The 16,610-nt window shown below is 32.0% G+C and overlaps 1 protein-coding gene across 2 annotated transcripts; it reads right to left on the bottom strand.

The window, feature by feature from the left end:
- Positions 1 to 3,720: 3,720 nt before the first annotated feature.
- LOC108454667 (ethylene-responsive transcription factor-like protein At4g13040) lies at positions 3,721 to 9,793 on the bottom strand. 2 transcript variants are annotated; one of them, XM_017753317.2, is made up of 7 exons: positions 9,304 to 9,793; positions 8,148 to 8,254; positions 7,819 to 7,949; positions 6,453 to 6,537; positions 4,827 to 5,007; positions 4,136 to 4,257; positions 3,721 to 4,044 (listed from the first exon to the last, which is right to left on the bottom strand). In XM_017753317.2, the coding sequence occupies exons 2-7, from the start codon at positions 8,188 to 8,190 to the stop codon at positions 3,977 to 3,979; spliced, it is 630 nt and encodes a 209-aa protein (XP_017608806.1). In that variant the 5' UTR covers positions 8,191 to 8,254; positions 9,304 to 9,793; the 3' UTR covers positions 3,721 to 3,976. The 2 variants fall into 2 exon arrangements, with proteins under 2 accessions (XP_017608806.1, XP_017608724.1); XM_017753235.2 differs by having other exon boundaries at positions 8,148 to 8,261; positions 9,304 to 9,792.
- Between the last annotated feature and the right edge of the window lie 6,817 nt (positions 9,794 to 16,610).

Raw genomic sequence — 16,610 nt, forward strand, 5'->3', positions numbered from 1 at the left:
AATACATACATATATATATTTGCTGATACAAGAATTAAGCGAAATAAATCACATATATATATGCATATATATATATTTGTTGATACAAGAATTAGGTTGTAGTGGTTTGAGACAATTTACTCGAAATGTGAAAAGTTGTAGGTAAGTTAAAATGATCTAAATATGAGTATCAAAAGAAGATAAGAGAAAGGACGAGTATGGATAGTTGAAGGTTTAGTTATTAGAGGGGTCTTGACCTCTTTTCTTTGGGTCCAAGGCCTTTAAAGGGTGTTTTCTCTTATAATTCCTAAGGTGTCACTTGTTGCCCTCATATTGGTTCCAGATTTCTTGCAAATTAGTTGGTTTATTGTCTCATTATTGTAGGTTGTCTTGAACATGTTAATATTTAGATTGTTATATTTGCAGAATAAATATACGTAACATATGAATGACAAGTGTCTTGTCCATATCATTCAAGTATGTAGTCCTAATAGATAAGCTCGTGAGGTTTTAAGCTTGCAAGATAGTCCTCTTTAGTTAAAGACATTAACCCACTAGATGATAGGAACTCGAAGTGAACTCACGAGGTATAAGCATAACAATTGTCCTTGGTCGATAGGGAGGTTATAAATTCGCATTCCCTGAGACATTAAACTTTTACAACCTGTTTGGGTATTGAATGGTGACTTGTACTGTTGTGAGGTACTTGTTGGTGTGAGGTGAACTTTCTATTGGGAGGCCACATGCTCATAAGGATTATGGGTATTTGGAGTTAGAAATATTTCAAGGACATTTTAGGAGCTTTAAAAATATTTAAAATAAATGTTATTTTGATAAGAGCGATTTAAGGGGCGATGTGCACTACAGTTGACATAATTAATATGAGAGGAGATTGTACTAAGTGGTGGGCTACGTGTCACTCTTTTATTAGTTTGAGAGGTGGCTTATTTGATAGCTTTTGCCACATGTTCATAAGAAATCTCCATGCTTGTCCACTTTTCTAAACCCATTTAAACTTACATTGACAAATCAAAGGAAAGATCGAAGTATAAGAGATGTTGTATTTCACAAAGTAGGGTAAGGATGGGATGTTGGTCAAACATATCCTAAATACCATACATCCAATCTTTGCTTAGACAAGAAGAAGTTTATTTTAATTCGCCACCAATTTTCCAAAGAGTTCCCTTTTCCTATGAGATATAAACTCCCCGACAATGATACCTACGATCACATGCTGCCTTTGACTGATGAATTTGTGATGAGGCAATTTTACAAGCTGCGCTAAGGTAGCCATTTGGAGATGGAGAAGGTGATTACCTTAAGGAATGCTTATATGCATTGCTTGTGGTGAAAGAGTCCCGATGGTTATATAGATAAGAACTTGGAGAGGAGACTTAAGAGCCTACACAAAATAGCATGTGGCCAAACTATTTTGACAAAGATGATACGGTGAAGAGGATTTTCATGGGCCAAATGAAGAGTGGGCTAGATTCTTGGTGTTGTACGCCCTTTGCCCCGAACAAAAATGGATGTATATATAGTTCTTAGAATTGTGGTGGGATAGAGTTCTAGTTTGGGACTCGGTGTCCCGAAGCTAGAGTACTTAGGGCAAGACCATAATATCCTAGGGAATGGTTGTACTGAGGGTAATACTGTTGTTGATTGAACATACTATAGGGATAATGGTATTGTTGGCTAAGATTGTTGTTTCCCCAGGGGACTTGACCTTTCTGGTCCGCTTGGTTTTGAAAGTTGGGAAAGTTTTGGTTGCTAGGAAAGCTTGAAAAATTTTGGTTGTTGAGGTTGTTTAGAAAGTTTGTTATTGGGAAAGTTGATGTTGGGAGAAGCCATCATTCGACTAAATTTTAAGGTCGAGAATGAGCCCATACTCATGATACTAATTGTTGATATAAGAATTAATTTGTGATGGTTTGTGATGGTTTACCAAGAGAGCGGAGAACTATAGATAAGTTAGAACAACTAGAACATGAGTATCGAGAGAATATTAGAGAGAAGAATAGGGGTGAGTTGAAGTTTAATTAGGAGAGATGCCTTGCCCCCTTTTCTCAAAATCCAAAGGCTTTTAAATGGGTTTTCTTTGATAGCTCATAAGATGCCACGTGTGGTTCTCATATTGCTATTAGACTCCCTCCAAATTATTTAATCTACTAATATCTTATCATCAAGTTATCTTAGATAAGTTTTAATGTCCGGGCTGTCTCTAGGGAATGAATATATATGATGTGTAAGTAATAGATTTCTTATTTAAGTTAGGTATGTGGTCTCAATGGACAGGCTCGTCGGTGCTTCAAGTAGCAAGATGATGCTCCTTAGTCAAAGGTGTTGACCTACCAGGTTATAGGCACGGAAAGTGGATTTGCAAGATATAAGTACAGCAATATTCAATCCTCTTGATTTTGAGAGCAACCATGAGTGAATAGTGATAAAGAACCAAATTTTGGTCTCACTTTAAGTGCAGCAAAATCAACTGTAGTCCCAGTAAGAGCAAATGAGTGAATGGTGATAAGCACCAAATTAGCATGAGGGATAATAAAGGAGACAATCAAGCAAGTTATGCACTTTTAAGTGCTTAAACAACACCTGGAGTGGCAATGCAGATTGCAGTGCCACTCCCTGCCAGATTATCAAAGGCATTATTTACAGTTCCCAATTCAAGTAATCAGTTCACAAGAAATATGGTGATGTTGATGCCAATTACCAAAGCCTTAAAATGTAAAACACATGCAATAAAAAACCAGACCATTGCAAGCAAGATCTGTTGGAGACGGTGTTCATCAAGTTGATATGGTAAAGACTGATGCTTATAGATGAAAACCCAGTCTTCATCAAGTTAGCTTTGTTCAGCCAAAAATCGTAGTCCTTTCTAATCCAGTGCTATACATAGAGTTGGTGTTACTTGAACTGGACAAGAACTAATTCAACTGATAAAAGGCAGGAGAAAACTTGGGAGAAAAAAGAAAAGAAATTTTCTCCAATAGTACATATGCATAGACAATTGAAAACATCTATGTACAACAAATACTTGTATCCTATACGCACCCCGAATAGCGGATAAGATGCCTCGACACCAACCCAACCTTGACTTTAAAAAAATTTAACTTACCCCTAACCCAAAAATTAATAATAAAAAAAACCATGCTTGAGATGACTAAGTAAAAAAAAAAAATTACATCATAGATAAAAAAGGAAGGGAAATGAGAAGGGAGACTTGAAAAAATAAATTAAAATGAGAGGAAAGAAACTAGCGTGAAATGAGTAAAGTTAGCAAAATGATATTAAGTGATAAATTTTATGGACTTTTTAACCTAATTACTATTTAATAAAACATAAAAGGGTAATTTCATAAATATCTTGGGGCAGGGCGGTCTCACGCTAAACCTGACCCCAACCCGACCATTCTCTAAAGCTAAACCGCCCCGCCCTGAAACCTGATTTCAAGAGAAAAAACTGACCTTATCGGGTTGGATCAGCTCGGAACCATAGGTTTCAGGCTTTTTTGGCATCCCTAAGCATATGCAATTGGCTTAACTGTATGTGACTAAGGGTCAATGCTAGTAAAGGCATTTTGAGCAAATTCTGCATTTTTTCCTCTACATGGGAAGAACAAATGACATGAAAACAAGTTCGGAGTTCTGCAATTATCTTTATGCATGCCTTTCATCTGTCTTAATAACAATGGTGATTCGTTGTCAGGCTGATGATGTAACTAATATTTACCACTTATTTCGGTTTAAGTTTAAAAACTATTGATATCTGCTTACCAGAAAATGATAATAATGGGATTTATCATTGCTTCTTGCCCTAATAGGGGCCCTTTATACACCCAAAAATGGAGACTCAGCAACTAGAGTTTAATAACTAAAACCAGATTATTCAGCCTTCCTCTGGAACCATCATCTTTTCATGAGGCTCAAGAGTCTAGTGCCGCCTGTTTTGAAGCTGAGAAACTATTGACTCTTTTGTCTGCTTTGCCCTGTCACTGACCATTCTCTATTGCTGGTTCAGAGCTTTTCTGTGGTCTGATGCCGAGCCTTCGCTTGGATTCTGTAATCAACATTCAAAATAAACACATCGAATATTTAATTTATAGCAGCTGAGGTAATAAAAATAGAAAAGCAATACACTGAGGGTTTACTTTTATTGGTAATTGAATGGCGAGTATATGCCAAAAACTCATCCCACTTGAAATTCCTAAGCTCTTGTTTTTCCTCCTCTGAAAGCTCGAAGTTAGGCTCCCTTCCACACATGAAAGCAGCTCTACATATAAAAAATATTATCTATCAACATAACTACTCAGTAAGTAAGTTATATCACCTAAAAATCAACACTAGGAAACCGTCTTAGTAAAATACGAAATGGTAGAAACCAGGCATTGTTTACTTATAGTCGATGAAGAAACAAAAAAGAAAAAACAAACAAATGAGAACACTTTACTAATCCTTAATATAAAGATGCTAGGAACTGCATACGACTTCAACGCTTTTTCATACATTCCATCCCATATTCTTGTGGAACTTGCATATGAATAGCGCTTCTTTGTATTTATCATCACTATACATGAATACTTTCAAAGAAATTCATTAATACCAATGAGAACGTACAATTATCCCTCATACCACCAAGTTAAGAGTGAAAACAAATGAATATGGCTTCTTCATATCAGACATTGATATATAAAGCTTAAAGGTTATTTTGCATCCATATCAAACTATCCAACCTTCTTACTGTGTGCTACTGAAAAACAATATTTGTATAGGTAGTGATAAGAATTTTTGAAGTAATTCTAGTAGTAGTCATTACAAGCAAGATAAAAGCCAAATGATTACCTGTCATATAAGCGGGCAGCTTCTTCTTGTGAACCAACAGTGCCTAAGTGAATCTGTTTCTTGTCGACTTTTATTGCAGCTTGCCATTTCATATTTTTGAAGTATACACCCCTCATCAGACAAGGTTCTTGGTTTTGAACATGCTTCCTTCGGTGCCGCTTTCTCCGTTTGATCAGTTGCCCTACAGACGATAACATTGTCCACAGACATCAGTCGTAACGAAGATGTTAAGACGTAATTACATGTTTAATATGGAAGCAGCATGGCATGGACTCAGTTCTGAGATATGTAATTTCTTCTTTATTCTAACTAACAAAAGGGGTAAAAGTTAAAACACCGACACTTCCTCACAATACTTCTCTATTTATATCAAACATGCCATTTATCAGAAGCAGCACCCTGAGAGAGCCCAAAGGGAGATAAAAGTCCAAAACTTGCTTGTCACAAGGATTCTACTATATAATACAAAACAGTACCAATTTTGGACATTAAACATTGGCAGAACAAAGCATTTTATGACATCATTTCATAATGTGAATTCACTATACAGTAATTTCCGAATCTGCAATACTGGAAATAGTTGTCCATACTACCAAACTTTGATGAATGAATTGTGAAATAATCTTATTTTTCTTCTTTGGCATAAAGAAGCTTCTGTGCTGGTGTCAAATCTGGGGTTCACAACAAGTGAGAGGCAAGAACGGTATGCAGGAGTAAAGGGGAATGAGAGAAGGAAGCTTTTGATCTTAGGAGAGTTTTAGCCTAATCAGTGGAACAAGGACCATTGCAAGGTTAATTTAGACTTCCACCATAAATGCAAATACAGCAAGGAAATAAATATTTCAAGCCATTTAAATCTGAAGGTACCTCTTTCTAGCCACTTAAATCTGATATGGAGGAACAGTAAACAAGTCTGACATAAGTGATTAGAAGCTAGTATCTCAAAATGCTTTGGTTCCATTAATCCCAAAGAGCACGTATTGCCAGCCAAACTATCTTTTTAAACAGCTGCGTATGGACTTGGCTGTAAACCCACCAATATCATTTTAAAACACATGAATTTTCACTGTAATCCTCATTGAACAAATTCCAAGATATGCTTTCTTGTGGAATAAGAACGAGGAAACTTCAGTTCATAGGTAAACACCAGAAAGAAACTTCCAACTGAACTATTAGTTGCACTTCACAACCCAAAACTTGAATACAACACAGCCAGCAAAAATAGCTTTTCCCATAGGATCGGAGTAGGCAAAGAAAAGGTCCCAAACAAAGATCATGCAAAATGTGATTGATTTAACATTATTTGATTCCCCATTCTTTATGTTGTAATAGCATCTTTTTATGTTAGTACTTCCACATATGCCTGAGTTCCTTGTAGAATACAATATCCCATCATTTTATTATCTAATTTATATGTGCTTGTACACATGTATATTAAACAGAAGTGAGAGAGAGGCACAATTTTATTGTTCATTCTCTATGAAAGAGAAAAGAGTTAAGAAAAAAGAATGAGAGGAGGGGGTGGAGAAAGGAAGGGAAGACCAAGACCAAGCTGTAAACAAGTAAAATTTTCTAGTCTTAACAATATTAACTAAACATGTGGAACGTGTTTCCTGAGAGACAAACCTGGAAAAGGTTGATTATGATGCTCTTTTGATGATCCAGAGCCAGAAACATTTGGGGATCCACAGCTAACCATAGGAATGCTTTTCTGAGAGAGTATCAAATAGTTGCATTTTAAGTGTAAGAATTGGACAGCACACGTCACTTAGTATTTCTCTATCATTAAATTAAGAATCTATATCACTTAGTATATTTATTATGAAGTTGCATGTAATGCATGCCAATTAAATAAATATGGGGGCACTTAAATATCATTTAAATTGACAGCCAAGTATTTTATCCTGTGAGTCTAGATCAACAAGGAAACATGAGGCATTAAATGACTATTTAGTAAGAATAATGCCCCAAGATGCATTCAACTGATCAGGCATTATCAGTTAACGGATTCATCATATTCTTTTTATTTCTCCAAAAGGGCAGAGGAACCCCGGACTCCTTAGGATCACATATATGGAAAAGCTGCAAACACACAGGAAAAGATACTATACAACCAATTGCATATTTCCTATCAATCATGAGTAAAGAAATAATTCATTCTATTCAGTGGTTCTCATACAGCTCTGTTAAAGAAGTCAAAACAAGTAGCACATAGCCACATACCATGTCCTATGTTTTCTCATAGAAAAACCTTTAGCTCACTACTGTAAGACATGACCACACATGCCACCAAATAAATGGCTTGGATGTTCATATAACTAAAATTTACTAACCCTACCATGGATATCAACCGATCACATGAAAAGATGAAGTTGTGACCACCTACAAAGCAAGTATAGATAGAAAAGCAATGGTGAAGGTAAAATGTAATCTCCATCAGTAATCATCAACTACGAACACAGCTTAATTGCATATTACCAAGCCTTCCTAAAATATGGAAATAAAGAAGGTTCAACACGGGGAAGAAAAATTCTTCCAAAATGATGGATGGTCTTTCTTTTCTTCTCTTAATTTGGACGATGACTGATGAAATGAATCATTCCTAGAATTATAATATAGTGGGGAAAAAAATAAAGAAAATATATAATTGTCGACAAGGCTAAGTTACAACACCAGTTTAAGATTAGTAAAGCTTTAAAAGATTGGAGAAAAGAACTATGATTCATGATCCATACCAATATATTCTCTTTCTTTTTTTTTTTTTCTTTTCATTTTTCAAGAATACTAGTGAGACATTATTTAGGGAAGCATCCCTAGCCCCAGAAGAAGGGGGGAGGGTGGGATCAGCAAGCTGCCAAGTTCATACAATATGATAGAAGAAACAGGAATACAAACAATACATGCAAACACAACTAAGAAGCAAGAAGAGAAATTAAAACAGTGAAACCATTTAATACTAAACTTGATCAATTGATTCATAATGCACTCTTACCCCATGCACATGGTTGATGGAATCTAAGAGAATAGGATGCACACTAACTGATTTTGCATTCTGGCTTGAAGTTTCAAGGGCATTTCCATTACCAAAAAATCTATGAAGTGGAGTCAAAACAGAATTCTTCCCTACAAAATGTCACTAAATTTGGTGAATGAAATTATTCAATCATAATTTAGAACTTGATTACAATTCAATCATAGCTAAACAAAAAGGCAGATTGAAGGGCACACTTTATGTAACACAATATAGTAATTTTCCTACTCATTGCTATCAATGGATATAATTAGTTATACACGATAAAGTACGTATCAACTAAAGCTTACCAGAGCAGAGTCCCAAAAGCTTGCGTCTGCGTAAGCTCACCATGTTGGCAACCTTTTACTCAGTGAACGATGGCTTAATTGATCGTCCTTTGCATCTATCCTTGTGCCTGTGGCCTTATAAGTGGATTAAACAATTAGAAAATGATGAGCATTAAAGAAGAAAGAACCTGTTAGAAAATAAACAAGATGACAGGTAAAAACAGAAGGCTATAGGAAACAGCTTCGTAAGATAAGTGGATCTAAGATATCACCTATTGTAGTCACTTATATAGCAAAATAAGAAAAAAAGGTCAAGAGATGCAAGGAACGCCATCAGAACTATGAGTCAAAGCAAGTAATCTGATAATGAACCTAAGCAAAATAGAAGTGCCTGGTGAAACTCCTAAATGTTGATCCTCTTTTGTTATAAAATACTAATATCAACCACTCATACTCCTTACAGAAATCGTTTGGCTGAAAACCAACTAGTTTGTCATTACACGTACGTTAGATTTTGATTTCAGTAATGCTACATAGAAAAGCAGGGGGTTAAATCTAAATCCCATGCACGGATTAGTCATCTAAGAAAAAACAAGAAGGTTGAATCAGTCATAAATGAAATTAGAGAAAAATATGAACAAACCAATGCAAATCGGACGAAACGTTTCCAGTGAACCCTTATTAAGATGGAATGTATTCAGTTCTTAAAGTTACCAAGGCTTCGGATAAGGGGGCAGGATGACATGAAGTTTTTAATCAAGAAATGAAAAGATAAATTCATCATAATTTGCATAAAGTAAAGCCAAAACTTTCATGCCAAAACATTCATCATTTGAAGCTAACAAAGATGTCCAATGAGTCTGCCCAATAAAAATCCCAATTATCTCTCCCTGAAAAACAAGTCAAACCCACCAACCTACCACCTTTCATGGAAGTGAAGGCAGTTGAAAAACAAGAAAAACACAAAAAACCCAACCCCCAAAACACATAAAAATCAAAGTTAAAAAAAGAAACCCACACAAAGCCAAAGCCTTTATGCCTAAAAAAAAAAAAACTGGTCATGACTCCATAACCAGGAAAAGCAAAAACAATCCATTACAGCGAAGAACATAAATAAACAAAAAAAAAATGAAAAGAAAGAAAGAAAAAGTCATTGTTCGTATCAATCGTTTGGTACCTGAGAAAGGGAAAGCAAAGGTGGTGGTTGAGACAGCGTAGAAACCGAGGAGAAACAGATAGAGAGAGAGAAAAAAAGGATTAAAAACCAAAATCAGGTAAAAGAAAATTCAAGATTCATTGTTGCTAAAAGGGAATGAAGGGAAAGATGGTGAAAGAAGTAGAAGAGTGATTTGAAGAAGTTGGTATTGTGGTAGTGGCGCATGCATCTACCACCTTTTGTTTGTTTGTTTTTGTTAAATCTTTCCGAGTTTTCAGTGAAAACCCATATTTCTGAAAGGGTCGTGAGGCTGCTGGTGATGCTTTATGGTGTAGAGAGATAAATTAAAGATAAAAATCAAAATCAAAATCAAACAAAGCCAACAGCCAAGGCAAAGGCCAAGTCTTTATGGGAAAATAGAGAGAGACTGTAGAATATGAATAAGAACTTGCGAAGGGGAACGTTTACTTGTATTTTGTGAAACTTTATCTTTCCTATTTTGCCCCTCTTTTCTTTAGCCTAGCCTTATTACTAGATTAATATTTTATATATATAAAAGAACCAACATGTATTTAAAAATTTTAATTATCTACATTTTTATTATTAGATTTAGTTTAAATTATTTAATTTTTAAAAATTATATTTTTCAAGTTAATTTATAATACCAACATAATAAAAAAATTAATATAAACATTAATTAATTTTCAAGTAAAGTTTTATCTTTTATTTACATTCAAATAAATTTTATTTAAAATTTTAAATATAAATTAAAGGATAATATTTTGGGGTTTAAAATTATAATTTTAAAATTTATTTTGAAGTATAAAATTTATCTAAATAAAATGATAAAATTTATAGGTTTTTTCATTATTTAAACTTTTTATACTACCAATTATCTTTTAAATTTGGAAATTCGCTCGTTCCTTGTTTGAATATTTTGATCTCATTAATTGATTTTATTATTTATTATACTTAGATTTATAATTTTCAAATATAATTCTATTTTTTTCAATGCAATCACTCACACAGAGTGCGAATCCAGCAAATTTTTGGAAATCAAAATTAAATTAAAATTTTACGATATTAAAATGTAATTTTAAATAATTAAATTAAAATTTTATTATTTTTAAGGGTAAAGTATAATTTTACCTTTACTTTTAAAATTTTAAAAATTTTAAAGGCTCTACTCCATACAATCTATGTGATAATATTTTATTAAAATTTTTAAAGTTACTAATATTTATATCTATTGTCAATTTGATCATTATTTTTTTAGAGTTAAATTTACTCGTTAACTTTACAAAAGAGTTAAATCTTTTTTAAAAATATATTTTTTAACAATGCTATCTTGACAATTGACATAGCGGTTCATGCGTGCACTTCACGTGCGATATACTGAATTATTTGTCTTATACATCACATCAATAAAAATTTAAAATTATAAAAAAAAGTGAAAAGTCAAAAAATATAAAAGTTCATAAAATTAAAAAATAAATAACATGAAATACACGTGAATTACTATACAAGTTTGTTATGTTTAAACATTTAATATTTTAGTTAATATTTCTATTAAAAATAACAATTTAAATTTTTTTTAAAAGATTGGTGATTAGGGGCTAAGCTTGAAAATTTTTTAGAGGGGTGAAATGAAATTTTAATTTTAATAGTCTATATCTTTATAATTTTAAATAATTAAATTAAATTTTTATAATTTTAAGGGTCAAAGTGTAATTTTACTTTTATTAATTTAATTTTTAAAATTTTCTAAATGATCAAAATAATAATTTTCATTTTAGAGGGGTGGTAGGGCCCCAATCCCCTGGATTCGACTCTGTTGATGATCAATTTAAAAGTCAAATCTAACTTAAAAAAATCAAATTAACAAAATAGATAAAACTAAAAAGCTAATTTTATCATTATAATTTTTTTAAATAATAAAAATTATTTAAAAATCAAGTTCAAAATTGTTATTAAATAATGGAGAGAACACAGTTACATGAGTATCAAACTTTGAATCTCTTTTCAGTCTATAAATAAGATGACAATGTGCTTTAACGCACTCAAATTTACGTCCTCCTATATTGACAATAATATTCATGTTAATCGAGTTAAGACTTAATCAGCAAGACTACTTTATTAATCTGTGTGAAATTCAAAGACGAACATTCTTCAAAACACAATAGATTAATCAACCTATTATTAATTTTATTAAATATTTTTTATATAAAACAAGATATTATTATTTGGATAAGTTTGAAAAGCAAAGTACACATGTCACGTTGTTATTTGTTAAGCATAATAAGTACATTCAAAGTACTAAAAGTAGTGACTATTATAAATCTATAAGCTAAGGGTGGGTAAAAAAATAAACTAAAAGGAAAGAAAAGAAAAGGGATAGAGAAATAATTAAAAGTGGGCTGGTTGGTAGTGAGCGAAGGCCACCGACGATGCGGTGATTGGTGGGGCGGTCTGTCAATGCCACGCCATATAAGCAGCAGGTGTTGTGTGGATAATGTCCCGCCAACCTCAACCTATACATCTTTATTACTTATTATCTGAGGGCAGGCACACCCCTATTGGATCCAAAGTCTAAATATTGAAATTTGAAGGATTTTTTAGTTTAATTTGGTTTTTAAAGTTGCAAATCATTATTTTTTATTAGTTAAATCTCTTTTTTCTTTATTGAAAAAGTAGCCACGAGTTTTTTTATTATCTAAAAATTATAAAATAGTCATTTAATTATTAGTAAATTTCTTTTTAATTATTTAATTATGAAAAGTTGCTAAATGGTCACTCAATAATTCAATTTTATCTTTTTTGAGTCACTCAACTATCTTGAACGTTTAAATCTTTCCATTTTCACATTAGTCAACTGATAAAAAAACCTCCATTCGGAAAAAACAAGACGGTAAGTTTTCATTTAAAAATAAAACTATATATGTTCTTTTTATATTTTTATTCTTAATAATGGAATTTGTAGATTGGGTTTTAATGTGAATTCAATATCTTGTTTTTATTTCAGAGATAAATTTAAAATTAATTGCAACTTTAAAATTAACAATTTGTTAAAGAAAATAAAAAAAAAAGGGGTAAACTACTTAAATTGTCACTTTTATTTATCTCAGGTTATATTTTAGTCACTTATGTTTGAAATGTTATGTTTTAATCACTTACGTTAACGTGTGGCAATATTTTAGTCACAATTGGCGTTAACAGTACAACGGTAAGTTGACGTGGCACGCTAAATCATCATTTCAAAATAAAATTTAGGTTAAATTATATAATCGGTCCCCATATTTTTTCATTTTGAGCAATTTAATTCGGTCCCCATATTTTTTCATTTTGAGCAATTTAATTTTTTCTTTTAATTTTATTTTTTTCTCTTTATTTTTTATTTTATTTTGCTTCTCCCTTTGTTTTCCCTTCTCCATCTCTATTTTTCACATAATTAATTCAAAGAAATGGGATTTCAAACATGAAGCATCTGCAAATTATGTCAAACAGTCAACTCAAGGTTATTTATTAATGTGTAGCATTTAACCATATGATGGATTAATGGCTTAGTTACACGAAAATCATTTGAGGCAGCTCTTGAAACCTCCATTGGAATATGGGGATAGGAGAAGGGAATGTAAAAAAAGAAAAATAACATAAAAAGAGATGGAGAAGTGAGGAAAATAGAGGGAGAAGCAGAAAATAATGGAAAATAAAGAAAAAACAGAAAGTTAAAAGAACATAAAAGAAAAAATTAAATTGCTCAAAATGAAAAATATGATGACCAATTGTATAATTTAACCTAAAATTTTTATTTGAAATGATAATTTAACATGCCACGTCAACTTACCGTTACACCCTTAACAGCAATTAATAACTTAGTAACTAAAATGTTACAACACGATAATGAAAGTGGCTAAAACGTAATAATTCAAATATAAGTGACTATTTTGATAATTTACCCTAAAAAATAATAATTTATGTAAAAAAATATAAAAATAAATAAATGTATTTCATAATACATTACATTTTTTTTTCTAATTTTTGGATTAAACGACGATGACAACGTCTTCAGGAACCTTATTTTTTATTTTTAAAATTCTCACAGTTCTAATTTTCCTTTTATTTTTCAATTTTATGTATTTTTATGATTTTAACCCCAAAAGACTAAAACGTTCATGAGCTCAAATGTTATAAAATATTAAAATTTATACAATTTTACAAATATATATATATATATATATATATCTTAATTTTTAATTTGAATTTACATCCAACCAATGGAAAAAAAGTTATTCTGTCCAAAGCTTGGCCATGGATAGGTCTATGCGGGGCCCATGGACCATTAACTTTTCTTTCAAGCTATTTTGTGGTTTAAATGGTAAATATATGACACCTAATTTTAAAAGAAATTCAATGAGTGAAAGAAAGTATATTTGAAAGAAAGAAAATCTAGATGAGCATTTTTGGAGCACCTATGTGAACAAACATGCCTTAATATTTTGGTTTACATGTGAGTAATGAAATGTGTAAAAACAATATTTATTATTCCTTATATTTTTATATCAAATATATATATATATATTTGATTATTACATTAATATATTACTTATAAACTAATATTTTGTATAAAAGAAAATATTTAATGAAATGTCCAATATTTTAAGATAAGATTTACCATTATTCAAATTTATTAATCTGTTGTTTGTATTTGAAATCGCATGTGAGTTTGTTTTATTTGGCTTCGCATAACTATTGCTACTCCTACCAATATCACTATTAGAATTAACTTACTTCCCATGAAAAATCACTCTGACTTCAAATCATAGAAGCAGTGTTGGGATCTAGTGCCCTTAGTGTATTATTTTTGTCAAGTGTACTTGTATTTTTTGAACAACTTGTATTAGTAGATGAACCTAAACATGTCTTTAATCTAACCAAAAATGAGCAAGCTGTAACATCTCAAATTTTTGGCTTAAAGTTTGCAAAATTGTATCAAGGTTGAGTGGTTAGCTTAGTGGTTAAAAGGAAACAATGAGATAGTGCAATTTGCTTAGGAACTCGAGTTTGATTCCATTCCCATGCAAATTAGCTTAATTTTTGCTAAAAGTTTCCCCTTCTCCTATTTTTGCCACCCAAGCCTAGTTAACCTAGGTATAAATACATTTTTTGTTCATTTTTTAGAATTTATTCATCTTTTCTCAACCCTAGTCGTTCCACTCCTCATTTCTCAAAATTTCTTCTTTCTCTTCCTTGTGATGTCTAAACTATGGTGATTTTCACCATTTTCGTGTCAAATACTTTGCTACTAATTTCTAGCCACCTTGCTGAGTATTTTAACCTCTTAAACAGTCCTTATTTCTACCCCTAACCCTCATTATTACCGTTCATATCAACCCTCTTTACTACCTATTGTCACCCCCACTGCTCCACTCATGGTGGTGCCGATAAATACTCTTTTTCTCCTTTTTTTCTTTCTCTTTTTGGTGTTGATTTTGAGGCTGTATTTACAGCCAAGGAAACTTATTTTTTCCAACCCTAAAAATCATTTTTTGGATGTCCCTAACCAACCCTTAAATTTCTCATTTCTGTTGGGAAATGTGCCCATACTATAGTAAACATATAATTATTTTCTATATATTTGAACGATGAATAAATAAATTCATATTATGTCTTTTGTATTTCTATCTTTCATATTTTGTATACATAGCGAAATTGTGACAAGCAAATATTAGCTCATTGATTGCCTAAGTTCAAACTGATGATAAGTCGCATTGTAAAAATGTTTACATTACGAGAAAGACAACTTACTTCAGTAGATAATCTAAACGAGTCCGTAGTCCCGTAAAAGAATCAAAGTGAGCATTTGATTCAAAAATTTAAAAGGATCATTATGTCGTCTACAATTCCAATTGAGGAGATGGCTAGTCTTGGCTATCGGAGTAGTTGACTCCACGGGTAGAGACATAGATGTATTCATTGGTAGAATGATACAATAGACTGGACTCAAGATGAATTAATTCTAAATCCGTTTATGAATTAATTCACTTATAACATTCATGGTGTGATTTACCTAAATCCTAGTTAGTCACTGACATGCGTATGTAACTCATGTGCTTTGATATAAGTGGAGGCTTATGCTCTAAAAATGATCGAGCTGATAGTTGGTATGTTGGGTTCATGACTTGTCTATGGCATGATTTTACTAGCAAACAGTGGAATTTAAAGCTCAATTAAAGATTTAACGATATCTTCTTATTGGCATTGTGTGGATTGGTAAATATGGAACGTGGCCACGGATTATTTATTCTTGAACGAGCAATTTAATAGAGTCATTAGTTGACAATGATCATATTAATCATTAAGAATACACAATGGTGACAATGAGATAAAATAGGATTGTATTGAGTTAACGGATTTAACTTAAAGGAATTAAGGATATCATATGAGGGTAACACACACATGGAGTTATTGGACAAAATAGTTGGATTCATTGCTTTCGTAAAGAGTATGAAATAATGAGTTTTTAATCATAGTACTTATTGTAGACTGACTCCATGATTAAGTAATTGTGAAGTATCGGAACAATACTTCTGGACATAATTGCAATTACTAAAGCCTAATTGTATATGTTCAATTGGTCCCTCAGCTAGCTCAACAAAAGCTAAATCGAACTACATTTGAATTAGAAGAAAATGCTACGACTTTGGAAATAATTTAATTTAGTCGATTTATTTGATGTGGAATTAAATTGAGCAGTCGTAAGAATTGTTCAACTACGGAATTTGATTAAAGAATTTTCTTGAAAAATGAATCTGGAAAATCTAAGTGATTTTTGGGAAAATTAATTTTGATCATGTAAAATTAAAGTAATCAAATTAATTAAAATTAATATGATATTTTTAAAAATTAATTTTCAAGTTAGACAATTAACTTAATGGATAATTGAACTTGAAAATTGGACCTGAGATCGTAAATTGGGTTTGGGAGCCCAAAACCGAGACCAAAACTCAAAAATTGGTTTAACCGGGCTGACAGTCCAATCGGTGGCTAGACCGGACCGATTGATCTGTCACTGTCCCAAACTAAATTGGTAGAAATCACACCATGAATGTCATAAGTGAATTAATTCACAAATGGATTCAAAATTAATTCATCTTGGATCCAATCCAATGTTTCATTCTGCCAATGAATACATATATATCTCTACCTAGAGAGTCAACTGCTCCGATGACCAAGACTAGTCATCTCCTCAATTGGAATTGTAGATGACATAATAATCATTTTCAGTATTTAAATCAAATGCTAACTTTAATTCTTTTACAGGATTACGG

Source organism: Gossypium arboreum, chromosome 7 (assembly GCF_025698485.1).
Source record: "Gossypium arboreum isolate Shixiya-1 chromosome 7, ASM2569848v2, whole genome shotgun sequence".
NCBI lineage: Eukaryota > Viridiplantae > Streptophyta > Magnoliopsida > Malvales > Malvaceae > Gossypium > Gossypium arboreum.